Here is a 14,863-nt window from a genome sequence, read left to right as displayed (position 1 = left end):
CATGTGACTCAGAGCAGGTGCTGACCGCTTTACTGTATCGGGGCCTTAATAGCAGGACGAAGTTAACCTTAAGCACTGAAGTTAATAGGGTCAAACAGGTGCAAATGAAGGTAGAGTTCCTAAGGGAATATTTTCTCATTGATTCATCTCTTCCCTCAAGACCTCAACACCAATTGTTTAGTTATCAAAACTATCTTGTTCCTTGAGTCAACCCCCGATAGTCTCCAGTGGCTGTTCGTGTCCAACCCACAATAATTTCAATATGAAAGAATTTCCTTTTTCTTACCAGGCTGCACTTTCAATCTAGTCCCAGCTCCAAATACCGTCTTCCTGCCAGCATCATTGGCACAACAGCCAACAGCTTTACAAAAACCCATCTACGGAATCTCAGGATTTCAGCTTTCTCTCAATACCTCTTTTCCCATGTATAAACTCCAACACTTGCCATTTACTTAAAGAGTCGCACTGATCGTCTTTCCACGCAGGACATTTCATACCACTTAGTGTACAAGGATGTCCACTTCCTAATCATTCTGCAAAGAGCTGCCACCCAAGATCCCATAATCAACTTTGAAAATCTCGGAAGTTCTCTAGCTGAAAGCGAGCCACTTACTTCCCACTACTTTCAGTTGTGTTCCACTGCCAAATATGAGTTTTTCATTGTTGTTTCCCACAGCATCTCAACCCTTTACAAAAATCCACCTTCCCTTCATATCTGACACTGTATATGTGCATTCATTATAGATTGTGAATCTCTCTCTCTCTCTCTCAGATCTCAAACTTGTTACATCTCCATAGTATCTAGATAGATAGATAGATAGATAGATAGATACTGAAATTTTCATAGCTGCCTAAGATATCTGGATGACCAATCAAAACTAATGGGAACTAGGTTTCTAAATCCCTATAGTAGGTGGGGTATTCAAAATCACCTAAACTTTCTACTGTGCTTATTCTCAAGTCCTTGAATCATGCTCTTTACTGAAGCAGGAGTGACTTTAAGCACACAAGCTAGAGTGGAATATGGTCAGCAGATAAAATAACCATTGTAAAGTGCCTCTGAGTTTTCCACTTACCAGGAATTACTTTTAAGCGTGTCCCCTGACCGAAGATGAGCTTATCGTTGACACCTGCACTATCACTGTCATCAGATGCTTTACAAAAACTCAAGCACATGGTCTTTGAAAGTCACAACGTGTACAAACAGGCTGGGACTTGTGAAGGAACATAACTGAATTGGGCACCTCTGTCCTACTGACTTTCAATGAGATTTGGGGCCCTGCCTCCTATAGTCGCCTTTAAAAATCCACACACTGGGTTCATCTCACCCCTGTGAAAATGAGACAAAATAAACTGAACATCTCCTGGAGTAAGCTGTGATTATAAGAAGGCAGAATCTAGCCCTTTGGTAAAATCTTCACCAGCACTTACATGACTTTCATAGCATTCATTCATGGTGATGTGGATCGCATAAGAAACCATGCAGAGGGAAGAATGTTAAGAAAACTATTGTGTTGTAAGTCTCTTTAGCCAACTGTAAATGTCTGTCCTTTAAAATATCTGTTTCTGCCTCTTCTTTCTTTTTTCTCCTGGTGTACTTCACTCACAATATATTCACTCACATATTTCATTCACGATATCTGGAAAGTCAAAGCTTTAAAGCTGAGATTTTCAAAGGAGATGGAAATATTTGGCATTTTTTGGAAGCCCAATTCCCATAAGAGCCTTTAAAAATTCCAGTATAAAAGCACAAATTGAGTATTTAGGGATGTCTTTAGCAAAATGCCAGCATTCTTAGAGCGGAGTGACTAAAGTTACACTCTTCAATCCAGATTCAGATGCCTACACAAAGGTTTGTCCTGATTTTCAGAAGTGCTGAGCACCTGATAAGATTTTTGAAGTCAGTGGGAGTTACAGATATTTGGAACCTTTGAAAATTAATCGGAATTGTATTTAGGTGGCAAATATGGGATTTAGGAGCCTCCCTTTAGACTGCCAGGTTTGACATTCTGGTGTAAATTACTGTCAGTTGCTGTTAAAACTCAGACTTACTTGGATCAACTGTCAGTTTTGTCCCACTTCCAAAGATAAGTGCATATGTGCCTGAACCAGCATTACACCATAACACAGGGCTTTACAAAAAGCGACTAGTGGTAACTTTCCCCAAAGAGACCCTTTCCTTCTCTACCTACAGCAGCCACGATTCTTCTTCCATGTCTAACAGTGCTGCGTAGCAAAGGCCTTGATATAAAGTGGCCTTAATTTTTATGAAGACATTTATTGTCAGCTGAAAGTATAAGAATCAAACATGGAAACTGAAACTATAAGAAACAAAAATGGAACTATTAATAATTCCTATTTAATAAACAAGAATTAGTTAATGCTAATTTATTTCATTGTTATTGAACAGATAGTACTTGGACACTGTCAGAGACAGGGTATTGGATTGGGGGGTCAGTGGCTGGAAGCTAAAGCCAGACAAACTCAAATTAGAAACATGGCACACATTTTTAGCAGTGAGGGTGAACTATTGGCGCAAACTACTAATGGAAGAGACGGGATCTCGTTCCCTGGATGTCTTCAAGACGGGTGCATTCCTGGAAGATATGTTTTAGTCACACACAAGTTATTGGCTCAACATAGGGGCAACGAGTGAAATCTCAGGCCTGTGTCACACAGGAGGTCAGACCAGATGATCTACTGGCCCCTTCTGGACTTAAAATCTGTGAGATAAGAATTCCTATAAATTTGTAAACTTACTTGCATTCACTTTAAGCTTTGTCCCTCTTCCAAATGTGAGCTTAGACCAGTCACCTCCAGTGTTACACCATAGCAAGGGGCTTTACAAATAGTGTTGACATTAACTTTCATCCAAGATGCAGTTTCTTTCTCTATCTATCCAACTAAAGGTTCTCACTCCATTTCTAACCAAGGACTTGACTGTCCAACGCTTGGTCATATTGGTTGAGTACTTATCCAATGCTATCTTACTGAGCCAAGTGGGATTAACTGTAAAACTACATTCTCAACAGCAAAATGAGCTATTGAGTTAGTATCAAAGACAATATATAGCAATGGCCTTAAGAACTGTTACCACACTCATGGTCAACTGAATGTGTGGGAGACCACTATCAAAACCTAAATGATCATTTGCGATTCTCCCTTCATTTACACCCCATCTCCAATCCATCTTTCTTACCAGGTCGCACTTGCAATCTAGTCCCAGCTCCGAAAGTCAGCTTATTGCTGGCATCATTAGCACACCAGCCAACTGCTTTACAAAAACTCACAGCAACCAGAGAGTGAATTCAGCTTTCTCTCCTTATGTGGAATGAGGTGGTGGAATCCCCATCACTGGTGGTTTAAAAAAAAGGTTAAACAAACGTCTATCAGGGATCATCTATGTATACTTAATCCTGCCGCAGAGCTAGGGATGGACGGGATGACCTCTAGAGGTCCCTTCCAGCTCTACGTTTCTATGAATCTCTTACTCGTTATCTATATCATTAATTACTTGAAGCTCAGCCTTTGTCCTCCATTTAGATGATTCACACCAACAATTAGTAGACTCTAATATTTAGGCTTGGGATTTTCAAAGCAGTCTAACAGAGTTAGGTGCCTAGTTTGCATGGGAACCAATGGGATTCAGGTCTCTTACACTTCTTTGGAAAGCCCATCCGAAAATTTCTTTAGTTAAAACTGAGTAACTTACTTGGCACTACATTTAATTGTGTTCCACTCCCAAATGTGAGCTTCTCATTGGTGTTTCTCACAGCATCTAAGCCCTTAACAAAAACTCCCCTTCATTTCCTCTCTGAAATATAAGGTATATTTGTTACATAATGTGATCTATCTATCTATCTATCTATCTATCTATCTATCTATCTTTAACTCCCTAAGGGATTTAGGCACCCAGGGTAAAATTTTGAAAAGTGCCTAAGCCCTCTTGAATTTCAATGGAATTACTCCAGATTTACACTGCTCTGAGTGTACAGAGGATTGGCCCCAATGGCCCCTAATGGAGTTACAAAAACCCCACCTCAAACACACAGTGTTCTCCACTTTGTCTCCAGGTCTGTTTTTCATTGTGTATCACCCTACGCACCCCATGATGATTCTCGCTGGCAATATGCTCTCTTGAATATAAACAATTACAGCGTTTGGCCAGTTGCAATGGAAACACTTACTTGGCACAACTTTTAATCTCGTCCCACTCCCAAATGTGAACTTGAAATTGTTGGCATCGCCACAGTCCCTCTGCCCTTTACAATAACCCTCCCCCTGCTCAGCTACGAAACTATCATTTTCTGTGAGCTGCCTTCATTGCATATTGTGAACATTCTGCCTAGCTAGCAATCTAGCTGTGTGTCTGTCCAAACCGCCTTTATCACCACACTAGATTAATCCATGAATTCATCATGGATGCAAGTTTCAAAAGCAAATCAGGGGCTTGAAATTGGATTTCCAACAACCACTGGGCGAGTGGCTATTCTGGGATCCCTCTCGCTCTTTCCAGATTTCCAGAGGTCTCCATTTCATTCTGATGCGGAATGGAAACAAACTGTAAAACTCACAATTGTCCATGGACCAGAATTGTTATTTTCTGGCCAGTCCTAGTCCATGCTCACAGCTCTGCTCCACTGAGTGGGGTGGTGTCAGTTTCCACCAGCGAAGGGTCTCACACATGACGTCAATGGAGCTCTGCTGACTGACACCAGCCGGGGATTTGATCCATATGTTGCCAGAATTGTTTCTAACACCTCTCGGGGAAAGGAGTTCTGACATCCGGTTATAAAAACCCCAGGCTGGGATTTGCAAAGTGGCCTGCGTGAGTTAGGCACCCAGATCATATCTACATTCAAAGGGATTTGTGTGCCTAACTCCCTTAGGATTCTTTGGAAATCCCAGCCTGAAAGGGTGTGGTTGAGATTTTTTTCTGAGGGATTCATCTACATCTCCTCCTTAGCCTTAGTGGACGACAGGGGTGGTATTTTAGAAGAATTTATGGGATTTGTATGCCCAAATCCTATTTGAATTAATGAGACCTGGGCATACAGATATCACATGTGCTTTGTAAATCTCAGCCTTTGCTACAAATTACACATGGCTCGATGCAGCACGGTCTAGTGGCTAAAGCACTGCACAGGGAGTCTGGAAACCTTGAGTCTATTCCTGGCTCTGCTACTGTTTTATACTGTGACTTGGTCAAGTCACTTCACCGTTCTGTGACTCTATTTCCCCTGCTACCCTTTGACTGTTTAATCTTTCAGGGCAGGGAGTGTCTCTCACTGTGCTTTTGGTACCAGGGTCCCAAGCCCAGCTGAGGCCTCTCGGTGCTACTGAAATAATAGTGTTAAAATTGCATTTTCCACAGACAGTCATTACCATTTCATTCAGCGTGGCCACAAGTTTGCTAATTTAACCCCCTGGCAAAAATCACACCATGTTCCCAGGACTGGTCCACAAACAGACAGCTGCCTGTTTAACTGGTCAGCTATCCCCAGTTCTCTGCTACTTGCACCATCAGCATAGCACAAAGTAGCCAGAGCAGACAAATGGATCTGACCCTTGGGCGGTGATTTTCAAAGGAATTTAGGTATCCGGGTTCTATGGAATGGAACTGGCCATCTAACTCCTTTAGGCCTTGTCTACATGGGAAAACTGATCTGCATAGCTATTGGGGAATAAACTGTGTCAGAGTAGCTCCCCGTGTGGACATGCTATTCAGAATAACTACTCTGGTCACAAAGCGGAGTAATTATGATGGAATAAAATCATTTTTATTCTGTAGTAGAATGTCCACATGGGGAAATTATCCTGGAGCATACAAAAATAGCTCAATGATACTAGAAGAGCTATTCCAGAATAATTTGGCCAGTCAATTCCCCCGTGTGGACATAGTGTGACCAGATAGCAAGTGTGGAAAATCAGGACAGGCAGGCTTTAAATGAAGTTCATTCTTACTTGGCTGAATCTTAAGTTTAGTTCCGGATCCAAAGACAAGTTCCTTATACCCATCAGATCACCACAGCATGACTCCACTTTACAAAAATCTCCCCTAAGCCACTTGCCATCAAAACCTTCTTCTTCCTCATTTGTAAATTACGTACGGCCCAGTTTAGATGAAGAGATTTTCCTTGAATACTCTTCCCAATTTCCAGACATGATTCACAATACACAATGTTTTTTTTTTAAAATTGCTTTAGGATTTTGGAAATCTGGGCGTGTGACGCTTACTGGAGTTCTGTCCTTACAGACGTTCAAAATGTGTTCATGCATAAAAGGGCGAGAGTTGCGATTTCCTATGTGATTTGGACACCCAATTCCCATTAAAGTCCGGGATTTTCCTATAGTTGTCAGGTGCGTAATTCCCTGAGGCTCCTTTGAAAACCTCAGCCAAAATTAAAGGGAATCAGTGAGTCAAACAACTTAAACAACTTTGAAAACCTCCCTGCAAAGGCCTAATAAAAAAGCCACAGAAGTGAACAGAAACTCTCCCACTGACATCAATGAGGAATCAGTATCTGGGACATTTATCAGTGGAATGGGGAGGGGGAGTACAACCAATGCATATATTTCTGTTCTGTCTCTCTGCTTGGGTACTTCTATGACTCCCCATCAGTGCTATATCTCGGTGACTTACAGACTTTAATGAATTTACCCTTCCAGTGTGACATAGGGAAGGATCATTATACCCATTTCACAGATGGGGAAATTTAGGCACAGGCAGATTATATGACTTGCCCAGGGTCACACAGGAAGTTTGTGGCAGAGCTGGTAATTAAACCCAGAGCGCCTGAGTCCATTTCAACACACTAAAAGAACATTTTTATAATGGTACAAATATGTTTATTGCATAAAAAGTTCCCATGCTGATGTGGTTTTTACCTGGCATTTGAAGCAGTCTGATCCATCCTCAAACGTCAGTGGAGGGGAAGCAACACTTTGTTCCCACAGTGATAAGTCCCTCAGCAAAAACACTAGAGGTTTATAGGCACAGAGGAATCACTAAAATAGACCATGTTCTCTCTAGTCCAATGCCCTTTTCCAGTCATGGTCAGTACCAGATGCTTCAAAAGAAGTTGATAGACACCAAGATGTCATGTACTTATCTGTCCAGAGGAGAACTTTCTTCTTGACCCCATCATTTAATGGTTGGTTTGTGCACTGAAGCTGGAGGGGAAACTGAATTTCTGTTTCATGAAAGATTTCAAGACTTTTGAAATTAGTTTTCATTCCAAATTGTAACCAAAAAAATTGAAATTTTCCACAGATATGATATTTTCAAAACAATTCTATCTTTGGTCTATCAGAGCATTGAAATTCAAACAACTGAAATGTTTCATTCTGATTTTGGCCTCTTTTTTAACAGAAAAAAGCTAATTTAAACATTTGGAAGCAAAAAGTCATTTTGAAATGAAACACTGAAATTTTCCATTCCAATAAGGTCAGAAAAGGATGTTTTGACCTCATCAGAATGCTCTGTTCCATTTTTTTTTCTGAAATGACATTTGATCAACACCTTCCAGCAGAAAGTTTTAATTCTGATGAAACAGCATTTTCTGACAGAAAAATATTCCACTGGAATTGATTGACCAGCTCTAGTTTATACCCTTAATACATATGAGACCTCTAACATAATTCTGGGTGTTCCCATTATTCATATCGACGTCCAAATCTTTTTTGAACACTGCTACTATCTTGACCAGAATGGTACCTTGTGGCAATGAGTTCCACATTATCTAAACCTGCTAATATGATATTCCTTCCCTCAGACGAGACATGGCTGAAATTTATTTGAATGTCTCATTTCCACTAAGCTTAATTGAACTGAGTATCCAAATCCTTGAGGCAAACTTGAAAAATGTTTCCCAAATTCCATCTTCCATACTAGTTTTTATAAGTCACTTACATTGTCATACAGTTAATGTAGCACTTCTCCAAAGGGAAAGCGTCGTCAAATCTCCTCTTAGACACTATTATCTCATTCCGTCTTCTTTTTAAAAAGGAGCAACCTGTTCACTGCAGCCAGCAAACTGCATTGTCGTTGCTCGGCATGCAGACGCCCCAGCCAGCTGACAAGATGAAAAATGGAAAGAAAAACGAAGAAATGTGCCTTGTGGTATAAGCAGAGGATGATTGTTTTTCCTTTGACCTATTTACTGGAATTGTTCAATGTAAAATTTTGCCAGCAGAAAAATTAAGGATGTCACCAGCAGGGGGCAAAAGAGACCAAGAAAGACATTCATTTAACTCCACATGGGTGATGATAAGAAATTTTACACATATTTTAAGATACTGATTCCTCTCTAAATTGAAGTGCAGAATTGAAAAATTGGCCAGAGTTGTGCTGGCAGGTAGAATCCAATGAGATATCCCGTACATGGAATATGGAATATTCTGTAACACAACAATGGGGTTGTGCTGGATAATAAGATTATTTGTTTTCTATTAATGTATTTTGCTAATTGGTTTGGTTTTACACAAAGCTATTGATTGATTTGCATTTCACCCTCTCTTCATTTTCTTGTTCTCAGTCCCCCCCTTCTCCACAAACACACACAGTCACACAATCAGGAACATACCGACTGATAGATTCAGATACGCACAGAGTCCCCCCTACTGACTCAGATACAAACACAGATTGTTGCACCCAGACACCCAGGCTTACACACATTCACAGCCACAAAGAGGTATACACACTCTCATGCAATGTTTCTCATGTACACACACACATTTGCACAGCCTTAGCAACACACATAGACAAGCACACAAACTAACAGTCTACATATGCACCCACAACCTCACACAAACACAAACTCACAGCCTCACACATAAAGAGTCACACAAGTTTACAACGGGCAGGGACACATGTATACACACAGGCACACACTCTACCATCCACATGTATGACACCCACCAACTTACATGCACATGTTGTCATAACAACCCACAGTCACATATTCATGTATATATACATACAGTCACACCTATAGATACAAGTCCTTCACAAATATACACACGGCCACAATCACATACAGGCATGAGTAGGTATAACTGTTTATTCATACACATATGTAAACTCACATATATACGGAGACACTCACAGAGAGAGACATGCACACACAAATGGACATGGTGACTTTTGGTGACCTTAGCACAAGAGTGATCCCTCGCCTATAAAGCAGTCACCATAAATTGGCTTCCATGCGCCCACAGTGCTTCCGCGTGTCTTTAGGGCTCTACAGTAACTGCACACTTTGTATACGTGTAAATATATGTCAGGAAAGGTAGGTCTTGTATTTGTGAACTGGGATTCTGGTCTTGGGTTCAATTCTTGGCTCTGCCAAAGATTCCCTGTGTGGTCATGGAGAAGACCCTTACTCCAGGATTTTCTGAATTTAGAACTTTGTTTAATTTAAGTCTAAATCCCTTGGGTGGTTTTCAAAATCTCAGCCTTCATTTTTCTGGGCCTCCATACGCCACATGTACAAGGAGGACAATGATATTTCCTGTTTTCCACCCTTTGCCTATTTACTGTGTAAGGCCTTTGGGGCCTGGACATGCTCTCACGATGTGTCTGTACAGCACCCAGCACAATGTGGCCTAGATATGAGTGGGGACCACTAGATGCTCTCGAAACACACACAATAATAATGTCCACATTAGAGACTTCTTGTCTGTGTCAGAAAACAAAGTGATAAAACAAAGTATTCCAACTGTAATGCTATTCCCAATGCAAATTATACTCTCCTTGTAATGATTAACCTTAACCTCAATACCTGACTCTATCCCTCATCCCACTCACCACTCCCCTTCAAAAATGTATGTGATTTATTTAGAAAACTTATAACACTTCTACAAATACAAGAAGGAGTCTGGTGGCACCATAAGACTAACAGATTTATTTGGGCATAAGCTTTCGTGGGTAAAAACCTCACTTCATAGAGTTTCTATGCATCTGAAGAAGTGAGGTTTTTACCCATGAAAGCTTATGCCCAAATAAATCTGTTAGTCTTTAAGGTGCCACCAGACTCCTTGTTGTTTTTGTAGATACAGACTAACACTGCTACCCCCTGACACTTTTAACACTTCTGACACTAGTGGGAGCTCTTCACTTATTAATCTAGCTTCCAACCTAGCCATCAGAAGAGAGCCTTTGCATGTTCTATAGAAACAGAGGGATGGATATTCATCAGTGTAACTCTATTGATTCTAGTGGAACTATGGCCAATTTATACCAGCTGCTGATCTGACCTTTTGACTTCAATGGGGCAAGTCTGATTTACACCAACTGGGGGGCCAGGCCCATTGATTCCAATGGAGCTATGCTGATTCACACCACTTGAGGATCTGGCACCCTGACTTCAGTTGCACTATGCCCATTTCCACCAGGTGGGGATCTGTCCCAAGCTGTTTGAATGCTGGGTTTTGGTGGTGGTGGGGGGGTTAATGTATGTTTGGTGGTTTCTAGCATGTGACTTATTTGCAGTGTGCAACCACAGCCCTCCAGCTTCATTCTGCTACTCACTAGAAGCTGGCAGCGCTTCGGGGTGAGAAGTTGGTGTGAAGCGGAGCATTGTGGACAGATGTGTCTCTAAGATCCAGGTTACCACAGAAACCTTCTTCTTTATCAGACTGCCAAAAAAAACCCTTGCCTCGCTGCAGCACCTGCCTGTTATCAGACTGCAGCAAAGACAACAATATTTTTTGTGTGTATGTGAACTTTGAATGTCACTTGTTTCTCTGTGACTCTCATGAAAATAGGGGAGGGGGAAAGAAAAACAAAGCCTGTTTAAATTGTTAGAATTTTCAAAAAAGTATTGCTGCTTGTTTGCTGTGAATGTTCAGAGGTCCAAAGTTTGCAAAGTATATACAATCTAAAGCAAAGATGCCAATTATGAATTTATTTCCCTCCAAAGCATAATTTATAGATAGAGAGAAAAGACCATATGCTTTGTTGAAGTAACTGAAACTTGAAGGAGACATTTCATGAAACTGAAAAGCAACAATTTTTAAACTGAGAAAAGAAAATACTTTTGCACACAGTGATAAGTTAGCTTGTGGAACTCATTGCCACAATAATTCACTGAGGCCAAAAGCCAGGCAGCATTGAGAAGAGGACTGGTCGTCTACATGGAAATTAGAATATGCCTTTGTAGGAGTAAAGATGTGATAAACAACAGTGTTGGAAGAGAAGTAAACCTCATAGTTCAGGATGGGAGCTAAATTTTAACTAATGAAGGTTAGGATGAAAGAAGGTTAGGTTGCTACCTATATCTGTCATATGTAATCAAAATAAGAATACAAGTGAAATTAAAATAGATCAGTCATATTAACTGGGTTTGAATTTATTAAGCCATAAAATAGATTTCAATAGAATATTCATGTAATAGCTGGTCACAAAATTTCCATTTAAAAGTTTTTATGGAAAACTGGGTATTTAATTAAACACAATTTTACATTGGAAGTGTCTGCTTTCCTTGAATATTTTTGTTTTTTTTGTTGGAAACCCAAAAATTGAAAAATTTCAGCTGAAAAACAAAAAACATTTTGGTTTCAGCAGTTTTGGGGCAAAAATCTTTCAGTGTTTCAATTCAGTTGAAATTTTCCACTAAAAATTTTAATGCAAATGAAAATGTTTCATTTTTGTTAGAACTATTCATGAAGAAAACAAAACCATGGATAAATCTGGGTCCTAAAATGCACTCTTCTGTTAATATAATTCTGAATAAGAATACAATTATACTGAAATTAGCTTTTTCATATATCTGTCATATGTACGTAAAACAAAATGAATCTCTTTAATTGGGTTTAACTTTATTAATACATACAATATATTTGAATAACAAATCCATGTAATATAGCTAGAACAAATGAACTATACATGTTGCCATTTCACGCAATTAAAATAATATGATATTTAACTGCATCTGTTAAAACTAGCATTTCACATATCTAAAAAGAGCTGAATTAATTCAAAATTAAGATATACTGGAAAAAAATTAAAGAAAACCTAAAAGTGCTAGAGGAAAGTAAAATAAAATGAAGAGCTAGTCAAATTTTTGCAGAAAATTGTTTTAATCAAAAAGAATTTTTATTCAAAACTTAATTTTTCTCAAAAAAGGCATTGTTTAATTATTTTTATTTTTTGTGAAAATTTTCACAACATTTGTTGAAAATGTTATTGAAAATATCAAAATACTTATTTAAATTGTTCATTTGATAAAAGGAAGGTTTTCGGTAGACTGAAAATTTCAATAACTATTTCAATAATATTTTCAATTAAAAATTCAATTTTTGTTATGTAAAAATGCAGTGAAAATTTTTGGAAAGCACAAAAATTGGCTCCATTTTGAACCCTTCAAAAATTTCAACTTCGGCATTTTGATTTTATTTTCATGTTTTGACCAGCTCTAATAAAGAATAAAAGTCAACAAATTATTTGCTATCTTCTTCAAACCATTTCTGGCTCACTTTGTCCAACCTGTAAGAAAAAAGAAGTTAATGATTATTGTTAGTCCTGGACCAAATCCCACTCAAGTTCGTGGAAAGTCTCCCATTGAAGTCAATGGGTTTTGCATCAGTTCCTTTGGGTGGAATTTTCAAAGGAACTATGGGAAATAGGTGTCCAAGTCTTGTTGACTTCCAATGGGAGTTGGGCATCTAACTTCTTACACATCCAAAATAGATGAGACAGAGAAGATCATTCTCCCCGTTTTACAGGTGGAGAACCTAGGCCCAGAGGAACGTAAGACTGGAAGCGCCTTCTTGGTCATCAGAACCAACCTCCTGCTATTCCAGGCAGTTCCATCATATAATCCCATTCATAAACATACCAAACTCCATCTTTAAACTACTTGTTTGCCCGAACTGCACCTTTTGGGAGGCTGCTCCAGAACATCCCTCCTCTGATGGTTGCAAATGTTCTTCTATTCCAACCTAAGGGCCAGATTTTGAAAGTATTTTGTCACATGCGGATGGAAATAGGTGCTGTTGGGATTTTCAAAAGTACCCTAGGGGTTAGGCACCTAGTCCTTTTGAAAAACCCATTAGGTGCATATGTGCATAAAAGCCTTTAAAATATGGCTTTTTGTGTCTTGCCTAAATTCACATAGGGAATACCTGGACTTGAACCCAACTCTCTAGAACCTAAGATCAGTGACTGAACCTCAAGGCCTTGCTTCTTCATTAGTAAAAGAGGAACGGGGGGGAGGGAGTGGACAATGGCGACTGAACAACCTTTCCCCCTATGCATAATGCACACCTCTTTGGAGGACATGAAAAGGGTCTATGCACTGCATAAACCCCACTGACCCTCAGTTCTTACCTCAGAAATAAAGGTATCTAGTGACCAGGAGCATATTCAAGGCAATGCTTTTCGTTAGCAACACCCTCAAGCCCAGCACAGTGATAGACAGCACATTCATTTTCTCCATATCTTCATCTGCAAAAATGCAAGAGAGAGTGTGGCTTTGAAGTGATGATTTGCTATCAGCACAGAAACAATGTGGTAAACAAACAGATACATTTACTTTTGCAGGTGTAGAGACAGTGCAGAATGTGCACTGGAAATCTGACTCTAGTATAACAGATGTTCAGTACAGCTGGCAAAGGACAATTTTGCCCTAAATGTGATGATTTTACAGGGTTCAGAGCACTAATAGTTTTCAGTGAGTCAAGCCACATTTCTCAACTGGGCCAGATTCTCAACTGGAATAAATCAGTATACCCCGATAGATGTCAATGGAAGCTATATGGATCTACATCAGTTGAAGATCTGATCTCTTGCCTTGATTCACCATTGAAATACAAGTTGACATTGATGTAACTTCACTGAAATCAATGGGGTTACAATGATGTAAAACTGGAGTAAGTCAATAGTGAAACAAACACTAAAATTCCACTTATTTTCAAACCAACCTTGGGGGCTAGGAGTTGAAGTTCTGCAGACCTCAATCAGGCTTGTGGTAGGTCCAGGAGTTGTTAAAACTGAAGAGAAAGAAAATGAAACACAAGTGATGAACACAAGTCTTCCATAATGAACAAATGAAATGTCTGAGAGTTTTGGTTCAGTTAAGTTTCTGAACCGAGATCCAGTTTCTTAACCCATGTAAATAGATACAGCACTTTTGACTTTAGTGGAGCCACTCCAGTTAACATCAGCCAGGACTGAGGCCCTGAAAGTTTATCTCCCAATTTGTATCTATTTCACTTATTTAAAAGAATATTAATGGGTGATGTGCTCGCACTCTAAAAGTACCTACACAGGGAGAGGATTTCAGGAAAAGGTCTCCTTTATCCAGGAGACAAAAAGAGAAGAAGATCTAGGGTAAATTTTTCACCGGTTTTTAAAGGTATTTAGCTACCTTGCAGCTAAGCACCTAAAGGGATTTTCAAAAATGGATATCAATAGAAATTAAGAATCTAGGTGCATTTGAAAATTCAACTAGGTGCATTGTAAATGCCTAAATACCTTTTAAAAACTGTCCCGACTTGACTTCGGAGCCTAAGTCCCATTTTCAAAAGAGATATAGGCATTTAGAAGTTAAAGTTTCATTGAATGTCAATGGAGTTTAGACTTCAAAAGGCCAGACTTTAAAGGTAAGCAACTAAAGATGGAGGTAGGCATCCAGTAGTATTTTTAAAAGGGCATAAACAGTTAGGAGTCTAAGACCTATTGGCTTTCAATTGGATTCAGGCACCTAACTTATTAGGTGCTTTTGCAAAACCTCACTAGATGCTGATCTTTATCTTTAGGCACATTAATACCTTTGTGAATAGGACCCATTGGTACGTTTGAAAAGCCCTCTCCAAGTCATTAATGTCAAACTGGGAATATTACACAACTTCTTAACAGTGC

General features: G+C 39.4%; 1 gene segment (V, D, J or C); it reads right to left on the bottom strand.

Moving 5' to 3' along the window:
* LOC128846518 (T-cell receptor alpha chain constant-like) overlaps positions 1–7,126 on the bottom strand; it is a 129,873-nt gene extending 122,747 nt beyond the window's left edge. The window contains 1 exon segment of the C gene segment in view: positions 6,889–7,126. Coding sequence covers positions 6,889–6,895 — 7 coding nt within the window.
* Positions 7,127–14,863: the final 7,737 nt, after the last annotated feature.

The sequence above is a fragment of the Malaclemys terrapin genome, chromosome 12 (assembly GCF_027887155.1).
Source record: "Malaclemys terrapin pileata isolate rMalTer1 chromosome 12, rMalTer1.hap1, whole genome shotgun sequence".
NCBI classification, from domain to species: domain Eukaryota; kingdom Metazoa; phylum Chordata; order Testudines; family Emydidae; genus Malaclemys; species Malaclemys terrapin.
The sequence above is the reverse complement of the archived record's forward strand: the minus strand, read 5'-3'. Positions and strand labels throughout refer to the sequence as shown.